This window comes from Vicugna pacos, chromosome 22, assembly GCF_048564905.1.
Source record: "Vicugna pacos chromosome 22, VicPac4, whole genome shotgun sequence".
NCBI classification, from domain to species: Eukaryota; Metazoa; Chordata; class Mammalia; order Artiodactyla; family Camelidae; genus Vicugna; species Vicugna pacos.
The window spans coordinates 7940177-7954448 of NC_133008.1; the positions used below are offsets into that span (position 1 = coordinate 7940177).

At 59.4% G+C, this 14272-nt stretch overlaps 1 protein-coding gene and 1 long non-coding RNA gene across 3 annotated transcripts; one reads left to right on the forward strand and one right to left on the reverse strand.

Moving 5' to 3' along the window:
- Positions 1-1407: 1407 nt before the first annotated feature.
- On the reverse strand, positions 1408-12191 carry N4BP3 (NEDD4 binding protein 3). Of its 2 annotated transcripts, none has more exons than XM_072947140.1 (5): positions 11910-12191; positions 6465-6812; positions 5711-6238; positions 5055-5309; positions 1408-4930 (listed from the first exon to the last, which is right to left on the reverse strand). In XM_072947140.1, exons 2-5 carry the CDS (start codon positions 6783-6785, stop codon positions 4403-4405), a joined length of 1632 nt encoding a protein of 543 aa, XP_072803241.1. In that variant the 5' UTR covers positions 6786-6812; positions 11910-12191; the 3' UTR covers positions 1408-4402. The 2 variants fall into 2 exon arrangements, with proteins under 2 accessions (XP_072803241.1, XP_072803240.1); XM_072947139.1 differs by having other exon boundaries at positions 1410-4930; positions 6465-6815; positions 11910-12186.
- A 202-nt stretch (positions 12192-12393) lies between these two features.
- Positions 12394-14052, forward strand: LOC140688405 (uncharacterized). Its single transcript, XR_012063063.1, has 2 exons — positions 12394-12530; positions 13380-14052. It is a non-coding gene; the product is annotated as an uncharacterized lncRNA (long non-coding RNA).
- The last annotated feature ends 220 nt before the right edge of the window (positions 14053-14272 follow it).

Below are 14272 nucleotides of genomic sequence, written 5' to 3' on the forward strand. Positions count from 1 at the left end.
AGTGTGGGGCCCTGGGTGACTGCACAGGTCACACACAAAGTGGGTCCTGGTTCTGGCCCTTCCCATTGGCTGCCTGAAGGACCCACTCAGTCACAGGAGGTAAAGTCCTCCTGTGCCAGCTGACCAGGCTGTCCAGGATCTTTCTTGCCTCCTCTCACCCCTTTCCAGACGGGACCCTCCCCTAGACCCACCGCGTGCTTTCCCGTGACCAAATCTCGGCCCACCTCGGGTTACCCACATCCCAGCCTGCTCCCGAGGTAATCTCTCCCAACTTCCCCTCCTCGGAGATTACCTCGGTTAAAGAAAAAAAAATCATGACAATTGTTAAAGAGTGGTAAGGAAGCCTTTATTCAACGTGGCGGGCGAGGGGGGCTACTGGAATGGAGATTTATAGTAGGGACCAGAGAGTGGGCTCAACTCCAAATACAACAAAGAAAAGTAGAATTTATAGCCAAGGAACAGGGTTGGGGAGGTATCAGTAGATGGAAAATTACTAAGGGGAAACCTCAGAGGGCAGGGTTGGGGGATCTGGCTAAACAGATCCTCGATGAAGGCAGGCCAGAGTGATCAGACATCACGTGGGAGATGGTGGAGTCTGAGGAACCAGGGTAGATATGGAGGGTGATCGGATATGGAGAATGGGGGATTCTTGCTAGAACCGGACTGCATAAGGAAGGTCACAGGAGCCCAGGACACAGGAAGGCATAGTCAAAAAGAGAGCTCAGAAGTGGTTGACCAAAGTTTGGATAACCCCCCCACCCTACTCATCACCTGGAGTACGAGCCAGCTGTCCTCTGGACTCCCATGGCACTCAAACCTCATCTCTCGTGACATATTCCACGTCTGTTTTTGTTGTAAGAAACAACACATTCTTATTCTTTTCTGAATCCAATACAGAGGGCTAGGCCCGCACCCACCAGAGTGGTGGGTGAGGTGAGGTGAGCTGAATCGTCACTGTGGGGCCTGCATCCTCTCTGGAAAATGGTTTCCTAATACCACAGCCCCTCAGTCTCAAAGAAGTGCACGCTCATCCCTCCGAGGCTCCCTCTGCCATCTCCATGTTCTGCTGATGGCTCACTGCCGCGGAGGTCCCCGGGGCGTCCCCACGTCTGGGGGCCCAGGCACGACTGTGGATGTGTGTGTGTGATGTCTCCCGCCCCCACACTCTCCCTCCAGGAAGGGCCACGGGGGCGGATGCCTTGGCCACCTCGGCTTCCTCCCTGAGGGAGGCTCAGTACCTCACTGTGCAGTGAATGGCGACTGGCTGTGGCGCCCCGGTAGGTGCCTGGCACAGACCTGCTTCAGACCAAGTGGCACAAAAGGTGAATGAAGGCTCAGAGGTGAAGCCTTTGCACCTTCCCACCCCACCCCCACCCAGCTTGAACCCATGCCAGTCAGGGGAGGAGTCTGGTCCCTCTTGCTCCAAATGCCCCCCCCACCCCCATCACCGTGACTTCTGGGCTCAAACCAGAGCAGGCTCTGGGGATGAAAACAGAAGACCTGGCCCTGCCCCGGCCATGCCTGCAGCCCAGTGGAGACAGACCGACCATTCCAGCAGCACAGAAAGAGCTGGTGGAGAGACATGGGGGCTGCAGACACAAGGATGAGGGGATTGCCTGGACAGGGAGTGAGTTCAGGGAAGGCTTCCTGGAGGAGGCAAGATCTGAGCTCCATGAGGGCGTCCTGCCTGGAGAAGACAGGCCCAAAGGGCTGCTGGCATCAGGAGGGACACCACTATCAGGGACCCTGGAGGCCAGGCCGTCGCAGGCTTCAGTGACAGGCTAAGGGGCCCAGGGAGCCACTGGAGGGCATGACACTATCTGAGCTAAGAACAGGAGGGGCCGAGGGCAGGGAGCCCAGTGCAGGGAGCTTGCCTCATTGCAGGAGAGAATCAGCTACTTGGGCCTAGTCTCCTGGGGGTGGGGGGTGGCTGAGGGTGGCTGGTGAGCTGAGGGGCTGCCAGGGGAAGGAGGAAGGGGCTGCCCCAAGCAGTAGCCACTGTGGTGGTGCCTGTGATCCGTTGGACCCAGAGCCACCCAGCCGGCTTGGGGACATGGGGACGGGGAACTGGTTTGCCCAGCAGGGATGAGCTAACAAGGAGCTGGTTCCCTGAGACGCCCCAGCTTCGGCTCTCCTGAGCCCTCCCCCTACCTTTGGGCCTGGCCTTAGTTTCTGGCACAGCTGCCAAGTTTTGGTACCGCCCACCCACTCCCCAGTGGCTGTACTGGCCGGCCCAGCTTCCTAATTGCTGGGTGGGGAGCTGTTCTGCAGAGCTGGGACACCAAAAGGTGGACCCTGGCCACTGTGGGGCACATGGGTACCCAGCCTGACTAGCTCCAGGCCATGGGGGGGCACCAGGCTTCCAGCCAGCACTGGGCTCTGGAGAGCCCTCTAGAGGAGTCATTGACCCAGAAATGTCGGTTTGGAGGGGTGTGTGAAATCGGTGTCAAGGCCTGCTGGGGACAGGCTTGCCTAACTCAGGTGTTCCTCCCTCCCCCCCCACGCAGAGGACCCCGGCTCAGAGGTGGGCCCAGATGGGTCTCAGCAAGACTCAGGGGTCTGTCCACCAGCTCCAGTCAAGCCTGGCCAGTGCAGAAAGGGGCTGGGGCTGATGGGTAAGAATGGGACAGAGGGAGAAGCCAGGAAGCAGCCCTCCTGGCCTCCAACCCAGGAGCCCCAAACACACCCCCTTAGACACACCCACCACCCACAGCACATCTCCAGCGCACACACCTGCCACTCACAGGACATGAACACACCATCCCCACTGCAGACAACTCACACCCCCCATTCTCCGCCCTAAAAAGGCGGAGCGCACCGGCCCACACTCCACATCCCCATCTATACTCCTGCATGGCAACTCCACCACCTGGACCCCCCTGCTGGGGCCTCAGGGAGCTGCCAGGCCTGGCCTGGGAGGGAGGGGGCACAACCAGAGGGAGCAAACTGGGGGTTTCTGCAGAGAACTTCTCAGGGGTGGCCGCTGCCCCACCAGGGCAGGGCCTGGGTAGGGGGACATCTGTGTGCTGGCTCCTCTGGGGCAGGATGTACATCTAATTCAACTCTGCGCCCCTATGCCCCGAGGGCCTAACACAGCACCTGGCAAACAGGAAGCGCTCAATGCGTGGCAACATTTACAGTGATGCAGCTGTAAGGACACAGAGCTTCACAGCAAGGGGTGGGGAGACGCCACCAGCATAGCCAGACTGGATCTGTGCTCCAGGCCACCCACCCAGGAGGGAGCAAAGGCTCAGAGAGAAGGGCAGATGTCTGAGAGGCCAAGGGTGGGAGCAGGTTTTAGGGGGCCAAGGATCAGCCTTGGCTAAGAGAAAGGGCTAGGGGTATGGGTGGGGCTGCTTCCTCCCAGGACAGAGATTTCCAGAATACAAATCAGATAGTATCTCTCTAGAATATCCCATTGTCCCCCATCCCTACAGGGAAATGTTCAAATTCCCCACTGTGGCACAGGCCCTTTACCAAGTGACCTACAAGCTTTCTCTGCTTGTCTCCTGCACCTTCCCAGGGCCCTCCCTCTGGAGGGAGGGGTGCATAAACCAGATAGAAAGGTGGGAGGTACATCCTGGGAGGGGCAGGGCGCTACCAGAGCCTTAAGTTGCCCCAGCGGAAGCTGTCTTAGGCTGGCCCCAAATCCAGCGGGCCCAGGCACTCAGGGCCCAGACTTCCCACCAAGAGGATGTTTCATGCTCTAGCAATGCCTTGGTTGACTTGCCCTTTTATTTTCCTGGGTTCCCTGGCATTGTTCCTTCTCAAAAGTCCCACCGGTGCTAAAGAAAAGAAGTTCAGCCCACATGGCAGCTAAGGAGCTCTGTGGTACGAGGGCAAGGATTCCTCCACTCCCCAACACGTACGCCCAGAAGATGCACACAGAGGCCCAGGGCACCCCCTCCCCACTCACCATGACCATGGAGGAGCTACAGCCCAGGTCAACAGCCCCCAACCCTGACCTTCCACAATTCTCTGGACCAAGACCCGGGACAGGCCCAACGTTTTCAAGCCGGTGCCTCCTCGTAGAAAATGTGATTTTATTCTGGGAAGGCCAGTGTTCCCATTGCAGCCTCCCTCCCTCATGCCTGCCCTTCTGCATCATGGGCTCTTCACTCCCCAACCTCCTTTCCTGGGCCATGCCTATTCCAGGGAGCAGGGCCGGGCCCTGCCTCGGTGCTCCTCAGCCAGGAGCACCTTGCCCTGGCTCCTGCCACTGGCAGCCCATCCAGCCCACAGCCCCACTGGATCCCTCCTCTTGGCGAGTCTCCCCGTCTCTGGCTGGTCTCAGCAGATTCTGCCCCAGACCAACCAACATAAGGAAGGAGCCGGCTGTCTCAGGACGGGCTGGTTCAAGCCGTCTCCTGACAGTGGTTCTGCTGTCAGCTCGCTCTGGGCCTCAGATCTTGGAGGACTCGAGCCGAGGGCTCCAGGGTGTGGGGGGCTCCCGCAGCGCCCGCAGCTCCTGTTCCAGAGCCTGGTTGCGGCGGTACATGTCCATGTAGCCCCCCTGGATCTCCCGCTGGTAGCGCAGCACCCGCTCCTTCTCCTCCTGCCACGTCCGCCGCTCCTGCTCGAAGCGCAGCGCCTGCTCCTGGCCCCGGAGCCGCTCCTGCAGTAGCTCAGCCCGCAGCTGCTCAGCCCCGTCTCCGGCCTCACTGCCCCCTGCCTCCCCCAGCAGCCCCCTGCTCTTGCAGTCATCCGTCTCACAGCTGCCCGGGGCCTCCTCCCGAGGCGCCTGCTCCTGCAGGCTCCGCACGGCCTCACGCAGCCGGGCCAGCTCCGTGTCCTGGGCCTGGGCTTGTGCCCGGCTGCCCCGAAGTTGCGTCTTCAGGCTGAAGATCTCAGCCAGCTTCTGCGCCAGCTCGGCCTGGGCCTCCCGCAGCTGCTGCTTCAGGAGGCTGATCTCCGCTGTCTTCTGGCACACCTGGAGGGGCACCAGGATGGGCAAGAGCCCAGCAAAGCAGGGTCAGCGGGGCCGGGCTGGAGGGCAGACTGAGGATGGGACTACTGCCATGGGGGCAGGGGTTTCTGAATGCCTGGTCTCTCACCTCCCATCGGGCTTCCTCCTCTGGTCGGGCGCTGGGATCAGCCTCTGGGAGGGCGGCTGGAGGCCGGGGCTCGGGGCCCAGGCCCTGCTGTGCCCGCAGCTCCTTGCGCAGGCGCCGCTGCTCCTGCTGGGCCATGAACAGCTGTAGCTGGAGGTTGCGCTCACTGCGCTCGGCCTTCTGGGCCACCTCGTGCAGCCGCTCCACGTACAGGCGCTTCAGCTCAGCCAGCCACAGCCGCTGGCGCTCCTCCAGCACCTGCCAAGGGGAAGAGGAACCTGCCATGCCGACACCCACGCCCGGCCCTGCCCCTTGGACGCCAACTGCCTGCCTTCCCATAGCGGGCCCACCGCTCTGACACTCCAGCTGGGCCCAGGGCCCAACGCTCTGGCCACACTTGGGCCCTAACTCAGAAGTCCTCCAGAGGTGAAATGTCCCCAACACATGGCCTCCCCAAGGAGTCTACTGTCCCCCCCACAGCTCCCACAAGGACCACCAATGACATGACATCCCTGCCATGCGGGATTTGGGGAAAGAAGCCAAACTATCTCCCTCTTCCTTATTCTCTCAGAGCCACGTGGGAGAGCTAGCTGGTGACCCTCTGCCCTGGACGCCAGTGCCCTGACAGAAGAGGACCCTGGGGCAGGGACTGCTCTCACCTGCGTGAAGGGACTGGAGCCATCTTCGTCACCGAGGCCCCTCTTGAGCTCCTCACAGCTGTCGGGCAGCACGGCCACCATCTCCTCAGCGGTGGGGCAGGAGAACTCGTAGGGGGGTGGTGGCTCGGGCAGGCAGTTTAGCACACCCAGCGGCCCACCCTCCTTGGGGCCCCGGGAGGCCCGGTCCAGGGAGCCCCCCAGGTGGTTAATGTGGCCCAGAGAGGAACTGAAGGGGCCGGGGCCAGTGCTGGGACTGCGGCCAAAGCTGCCCCCGCTGGAGGAGTCGGACAAACTAGGCTCGGGCTCGGGGCCGCCCTCATCCAGGCTGAGGGCGTGCAGCAGCTGGGCGCGGGCCTGGGCCTGGCTGACCCGGGGCCCCGGGCTCAGGGGCGGGTGGCAGGCCAGCGTGTGCAGGCTGCCGTTGCTGCGCCACAGTTTCTGGCCCTTGTGGGCCGCCAGGCTCTGCATGGACAGGAAGCCCTTCCCGGTGCCCGCCACTGGCTTGAACACCGATGGGCGAATGCGGCACTGCCAGGAAGAGAGGACAGGTGTGAGGCCCTGGGCTGAGTGCTCTGCAGCCCCTGGGGGTCCTCTTTGAGAACATGGGGTACATGTCACCAGGAGGCAGTGACCAAGCCTCAGGCCAGACCATAGCAAGACTTTCGTATCCCATCCCAGCATCAGGATGTTCAAGGAGGCCCCCAGCCCCCCACCCCACCCTCCCACACTGGGGAGGGGCACGGCAGAGGCACACCTTGTCAAATCGACCCCGCTCAGGCAGCGAAGTCTTGCTGAAGTCACCGGCCCGAGGATGCTCCCGGTAGTAGAGGGTGGTATAGTCGGCAGGCTCATTCCGAGCGGCCCGCTTGGTGGTCTTGCTGTCCTTCTTGGGGAGGTGCAGGTAGCTGAGGATCTCACGCTGGCCCAAGCCTTTCCGGAAGAGCCCGTCAGGCTGGCGGGAGCCCCGGGACCCTGCGAGTGCCTCCCGCAGCTCTTCAGGGGAGAAGTCCTGGCGTTCCAACAGGCTGCCCACACTGCCCATGACAATGCCAGCAGGGCCTGGGGCTGTGGCCATGAAGTTTCAACAGGGCACAGGCGGCTGCTTCTGGGGGTCGAGAGGCTCCATCAGGGGCAGGTAGGAGCTTGCTACCTAGCTCCCCGGATGCCCAAAAACCAGGTGATTGCCCTCTATATCAGCTCCCCACCTGGCCCACCCAGCAGTGGCACGTGTGGGTCCCAGAGAGAATCCAGACAGGATTCCTTGGCCGGCAAGAGAAAGGGGTAGTGTGTGGTGGGGGACACGGGGGGGTCCAGGACATGAGGCAGCAGAATAGGGGCCCCACCCAGGGCTGGGCCAGCTGAGGACTCCAGCTCCGTCTGACTATAATTTTGTCCATTCTCCTGCCAGGCTCCTCACCCAATTTGGCAGGTGGACAGAGGGTCCAGGGAACAGGGGCCAATGGCCTCGGACTCCTGAGCCCTTCTTCCTCCCCTGGGTGGGGGAAACTCGGTTCAACCCCTCTTCCTTCAGAGGCTCCGAGTTCCCAAGGGAAGCACCTGGCCTGGGTGGGGCTGGGAGCTGCAGCGGGAGGGATCCAAACAGGAAGGGCCCGAGAAGGAAGGATGGACGGCAGGAACAATGGCCACAGTTTCCGGAACAGGTGTTCATGTCGGGGCAGCGGTGGGAGGCAGGGGAAGGGGCAGTGAAGCCCCTGCCAGCCCCTGTATATGCTGCCATTCCAAAGCCCACCACCAGGCCCGGGGTCGGGGGTTGTCCAAATCCTGACCCAGCGCGGAGCCAGTCAGTGTGTGGTCGGTGGCTTCCTCATCTGGACAATAACCACGACAACTCTTATCACTCAGGGATGCTGGGAGGATTGACTGAGATAAGAGAACAGAAAGTCCAGTCCGGGGCTGGCCCGTGGCCTGGGTCAACATAGGCTGGCTGAAGTTGAGCTCAGCTGGCAGACACATGAACGCCGCCAGCGGGCAGCCAAGTGACCAGGTTACGGATTGTCTCCCACCCGTGTTGGGACCACACTATGGAGGGCAGGACCTAGTGCCCTGCTGGGTCCCCTGTGTCCAGGCCAACACCTGGCACACAGGAGGAGGTCAGGAAGTACTTGTCAGATGAATGAATGCCACCTTCTTTGCCCCCCACCCAGCTGCTCCCATTCCTGGACTGCAAGTCCCCGGCCACCCACCCAATATGCTTCCGGGACACCCACTCCTGTCCCAAACAATGGTTAGGAGGTTCCATCTTCCTCAACCATTTCCAGGTTTTGTGTTTGTAGAAGACAAAGCTCACGGGGAGGGCAGGCCCTGCCCCCATATCCTGTGGCCCTCAACACTGCTCTGGGCGAAAGTAACCTCCCAACCCTCCCCACACGGCCCCCAGATGGCTCAGCCCCTCTCGGGATATCACAGGCCACACAGGGTGAGGGGATCATCCAGATAAGGAATCGCAGGTGCTGGGCACCTACAGCGACACAGCCCTGCGTGGGGGTCTCGTGGAGTCTTAGAACATAGTTAACTGTCCGTTTTTTTAGGTGAGGGCACTGGGACTCTGAAAAGTGAAGTTGGCTTGCCCAGGGTCACAGAGCTGGTCAGAGTGAGGGTGCTTGTCATCCCAGCACCATGGTTGCCAAATGTCGAGTAGGGACCCAGGATGTCACCCACAGCCCAAGAGCTGGAATGGGAGCATTTTGCCTCCCAATCTGACACCCCCTCACCCTGACAAGCCAACCTAGCAACAGACACCACTGTGTCCAAGAGCCCACTGAACTCCTGTCACAGCTTCCTGGGAAGGCAGACAGCAGAGAACCTGGTCTCCAGCCCCGCCCCCACACTCTCTCTCCACGGAGAAGCACCTCCCTTCTCCAGGCCACAGTTTCCCCATCTTTCTCCTAAGTGGGAAAGACCCTGCCGGCCCTGCCTTCCTCCTGGGGTTTCTGTGACTGTAACAGAGACAGGGAGGTGAAAGGGCTTGTGAACGGCAAGCCCGGTGAGAGCACGGGGGTGGGGACTGTGGCAACGGTGCCAAGTCCGCCCACTTCACACACTGCCTCGGGCTCCCCTGGGCAGAGCCTCACTTCCTGTCTGAGGGAGCAATAACCGACACCCCATGATCCCCACGAAGGGTCTCAGGTCCAGGGGAGAGGCAGCCATGGGCCAAAATAGCACGTACCTCACACTCACACCGCAGTCTAGTCGGCGCCCCTGGCAGCACCAAAGCTCCTCCGTTAGAGGACACAGCGCAGACCCAACAGCAGACAGTCATGCTCAAGGTCATCCACACAGCACTGAGCACCTTCAGACACACACAGCACACGAATACCCAGGTGTCCTCCCAGCCCCAAGGCTAGATGTAGGGGAGTGAGAGTATGTGTGCGCGCGCGCGCACGCACGTGCGAGTGAGCAGGTGGTGAGAGGGGCCTGTGACCGGCTTCTCTTCACAAGCGTGTTGAGCAGTTAGAAACAGCGGAGCTGGCTGGAGGGGCACAAACAGCCCTAGCCCTTCCCTTTGTCTTTCCCTAAGGCCCCCCACCCTCCACCCTTCCTAGATAACTTCTCTGGCTGTATTATTAGCTGAGGCCCCTGGCTTTCAGGAGGCTCCGCCCTGCCCAGGTCTCAGTCTGGGGACAGTCCCTTTTCCTAAAGGAGTCCATCCACCTCCCCTGCCTCCCCGCAACACACACATTCCTTCCGGTTGCTTGGAAGCCCGGGGCCTGGCCCAGTCAGTCCAGAGCCAGCTGTGCAGGAGAGGATGTGGTGGGGGAGTGGGAGGAGAGACAGCAAGTGCCTTGCAGTCTTACTAGGACCATCAGAGCAAAAAGTGGGGCCTCCTCCAAGTGCCTGGGCTGCGCTGCCCAGAGCTCAGTACCTGCCTGGGGCCCAGAGCTCTGCACAGAGCTGAAACCCCCTACCACCCGGCCAGCTGGGTTTGACTGGGCTACATAGGCCACATTCTGCACAGGTCGCTGCTGGCCCCAACTGGGCCTCTTTATTTCTGTTCCCACCTCCCTTTCCACCCCGTCCAAGATCAGCCAGCAGCACCGAGAGCTCCGGGCACCAGTAGCATCTACTTTGGTCCAACCCTTGGTGGAGACAGAATGGGGCTGGGGGACTACCCTGGCCATGATGCAGAGAGAGGACACACAGGGAGGCATCCACTTGTCCCTCAGTGAGTGCCTTGTTGGGTCAGCCTGATCCAGGGCTGTTGGGCCTGCCACATGCTCACAACACACAAAGGGGGATATTGTCATTCCCCACTTCAGAAGAAAAAACTGAGGTCCAGCAGGTAAAATAATGTGCCCAGGGTCACATTCAGCTGCACAGGAGAAAGTGCACAGGCTCCCTACATTTAGAAGCCTGCCCTGACCTCACTGTGCATCTCCTGTGGGGTGGGAAGTCCCAGAGCATGAGGGTAGGAAGCTCCCAGCCGGCCTCGGCCGGCCGTCTTCATCCCCTCCTGAACCCTGGCCCCAGGGGAGGGTCCCACCACCTGCTGGGGGATCAGCTTTGCTGAGGGGCGTGTCTGCAGCTGCCCCTGAGGAATGGGACTGGAATGTCCCAGCTCTAAAAGAGGGGCCCAGGGAGGGGGCAGGAGAGGCTGGCATTCCCTAGCCCCACTGAGACACTTGAAGAGGCAAAGTCCAGCGTCTAAGTCCTGCAGGAGTGATTCTTAGCATCACTATATGGTCACCTATAATTGCACGGCACCCTAGTTTTTATCAGCCCTTTCATTTCATCATCTCATCTCCACAACAGCCTTATAGAAGCAGGCAGAACAGTAGTTACCCTCACCCCCATACTATAGATAGGGAAACTGAGGCCCAGAAAGAAGTGAGCTGCCCAAGATCCTACATGATGAGCAATCCCAACTCCCTAGGCAAGACCCTCTCTTCTGTCCTAGGCTGCCTCAGCCGATGGTCACCAGCTGCCCTCCATGGGCACACACTGCTGTGGAGTAAGTCAGCTCAGCTCCCCGCTCCTGCTTCTCCCAAGGGCACCTGCAACCAGTTTGGTTTGGATCCCAGGCCCCTCAGCCTGGAATGTCCCCTGCCTACCCCTAGGTCAGGAAGAAATAGTGGAAGTGCTCTGTGTGGGGACTCAGCCCTGCAAACTGCTAGCTCTAGAGGCGGTGGCGGGTCGCATTCATTCAGTCTCGCACATACACACCCACACAGCCAGCCGGCAGGCAGAGGAGCCCTGCCCAGGAGGGCTCTGGGAGGAGGCTGATTACTGGGCCCAGGATGGCCTACTGCCTCTTCTCCCTCCCTAGGCCAGGCAAGGAGCGCGCACCAAAATCCCTGGACAGGCTGAGCCCCTGGTGTAAATGAGGAGAGCCCTAATCTGCTCGTGGAGGCGTGGAGGCTGGGGATTGCCAGGTGGGAGACGACAGGTCCCAGTCCTTTTTCCGGACGCAGTCAGGGCCCCGATTTCCGCCTGGCCCCAGGCAGGCCCTCACTTTGGCCAAAGGTTGTGGCCAGACTGGGATGGTGCTCAAGACCTGAGCGCATCCCCTATCCACAGGATCCCTGGCAGCAGGCTGGCAGCTGCCGCCGGTACAGGGCAAGGGGTTGGTGGAGGAAGGGGGTACCTCGGAGCCGGCGGGAGAGAGCAGGAGAAGGGTCTCAAGAGGAAGGTGAGGGGGCAGAAGAGGTTGGCATCTCCATGGAGTTTCCCCGGGAAAGGCTGTGGCAGAGGCGAGGGCTCCCAGAACTAAGAGAGGCTCGACCTACTTGGGGGGCGGGAGGGGACGTCTCTTCCAGGCCCCTCTCTGAGGCCTGCCCCGAATCGATGGGCTGGAGGCGCGGAAGCCGAGGTCAGACTCCCGTGCTAAGGGCGTCTGCCCCACCCCAGCGGCGGCGCAGGGGTCCCAGCTCCAAGGAAAGCGCGCTTGCATGGTTTAAGGAGAGCAGCGAGACCTGCCGCGCGCCCTTCCAGCGGAGCGCCCCTGCTCGCAGATGGTCTCTGATCCCGTACCTCGGTGCTACGGTGTCTGGAAGCAGAAGGTACCTGGGCGCACACCGCACCTTGCCACCTCCGCCCACTTCTCAGACGGGAACCTCGGCGGGCGAACGGCTGCGCCTTGGCCAAGGTCGCCGGGAAGGCTAGACCTTGGCGGCCGACCCCACCCCCCGAGTCCGGCCCCGGGCCCCCGCCCGAGCCCCAGCCCCCGGCGCGCCCCACTCACCATGCTGGCGCTGCTCCGCACCCCGCGCACGCTGCGGCTCCTTCGCGCGGATTCGAACCCTCTCTCCAGGGCGCCGGCTCCAGCCGAGACTGCGAGCCGGGCCGGAGCGGCGGGGCGGCAGGCGCCGAGAAAACGCGGGCGGGCGGGCGCCGGAGCCGGATTGGCGAGGTAGGGACGCGCTCTGCGGCCCTCGCTCGCCTGCCCCAGAGACGGAGGGAAAACCCGGCCTGACTCACCGGCGCGCGGCCGGCCCAGAGCCCGGCCCGGGCCCCCGGATGTGGGGGGCGGAGACGGGGGGCCACCCCCGCCCACCGCGTGCCAACCTGAGCCCCGCCCGGGCTCGCGGCTCCAGCCCGGCCCGGCCCGCCGAGGCGCCGCGAGGCGGTGGCGCCCGAGCCCTCTACCGGTTGCGCTCTGCACCGCGGCCGCAGCGTGCGCCCCAGCTCGGACCCGGGAGGATCCGCACCCCCGAGCGCAGCCGACGCCCCTAGAGGCGCCTCCGCCTCCGCCTCCTCCTCCTCCTCCTGGCCTCGCCCGCCCCTCTAGGTTTCCAGAACCTGACAGCTTCCGAAGAGGCACATTTCGACCATCACTTCCCTGATCCTCGCCGCCTCCTCTTAGGTAAGTAGTAGTATTCTCTTTTGAGGCTAAGCAAAATAGCACTCGGAGAGATGTGGAGAGATTTACCCAAGGTCCCTGGCTCGTTAGCGACTGAATTGGGCGCCAGGGTTTTTAGCTGGCAAAGCCTTCTAGGGGCAGCAAATTCAGATACCTTCAGGGGCCAGACAAATAATGTGAGTCAAAGGGGCGGGTGTAAGACAATAGAAGATAAGGAAACTGAGACAGAGATGGGCACCTAAAGGCATTCAAAGTCAAGTATTAAAACACCATGGCGTCCTCAAAAGCTTTAAACGTGTAGTGAGTGAAAGACCTAGCAATTCCACACCTAGGTATGTACCGCAAAGAATTGGAAACAGGGAATCAGACACTTGTGCATGAATGTTCAAATGCTTGTAGCAGGACTGTTCACAATAGCTCAGAGGTAGGAACAATCCAAGCGTCCATCAACAGATAAATGGTTACACAAATTACGGTATATCTATACGATGGAATATTATTCAGCCAAAAAAGGAATAGAGTTCTGATACATGCTACAGCAGGGACAAACCGCCAAACAATTCTGCCAAGTGAAAGAAACCAGACACAAAAGGCCACATGTGGTATGATTCCACTTACATGAAGCAGGTAAATCTATACAGATAGAAGGCAGATTAGGGCCAGAGGCTGTGGGGAGGGAGGAATGAGGAGTGACTTCTTAGAGGGCCTGGGGTTTCCTTTTGGGATGAGGAAAATGTTTTGGAACCAGATAGAGGTGGCGGTTGCACAACATTGTGAGTGTACTAAGTGCCATTGAATTGTATCATTTAAAAATGGTTAATTTTATTTTATATGAATTTTACTTCAATTTAGAAACAGACATCATGTTACCCATGGATCAAATTTGGCCCACAGGCCACCAGTTTGCAACCCCTGTCTTGCTGTCCTCACCAGTTTCCTAACAATGGAAGTGCCCAAATTCGGAGGACTTGTCCAGTTAAGAAAACTCATTAATAGAGGTATCACCTCACACCAGTCAGAATGGCCATCATTCAAAGTCCACAAATGATAAATGTTGGAGACGGTGTGGAGAAAAGGGAACCCTCCTACACTGCTGGTGGGAATGTAATTTGGTGCAACCTTTATGGAAAACACTGTGGCGATTCCTCAAAAGACTAGGAATAGTCTTACCATATGACCCAGGAATCCCGCTCCTGGACGTATATCCAGAGGGAACCTTAATTCAAAAAGATCCATGCACCCCAATGTTCATAGCAGCACTATTTACAATAGCCAAGACATGGAAACAACCTAAATGTTCATCGACAGATGACTGGATAAAGAAGTCGTGGTATATCTATACAACGGAATACTCCACAGCCATAAAAAATAATACAATAATGTCATTTGCAGCAACATGGATGGACCTGGAGATTGTCATTCTAAGTAAAAGTAAGCCAGAAAGAGAAAGAAAAATACCACATGAGATCATTTGTATGTGGAATCTAAAAAAAAAAAAAAGACAAACTTATTTACAAAACAGAAACAGACTCACGAAATAGAAAACAAACTTACGGTTATGGGAGGGAGGGGTGAGGAGGGATAAATTAAGAGTTCAAGATTTGAAGATACTAACTAATATATATAAAATAGATGAATAACAAGTTCATACTGTATAACACAGGGAAGTATATTCAACATCTTATAGTAACTTATGGTGAAAAAGAATATGAAACCAAATACATGTATGTTCATGTATGACTGAA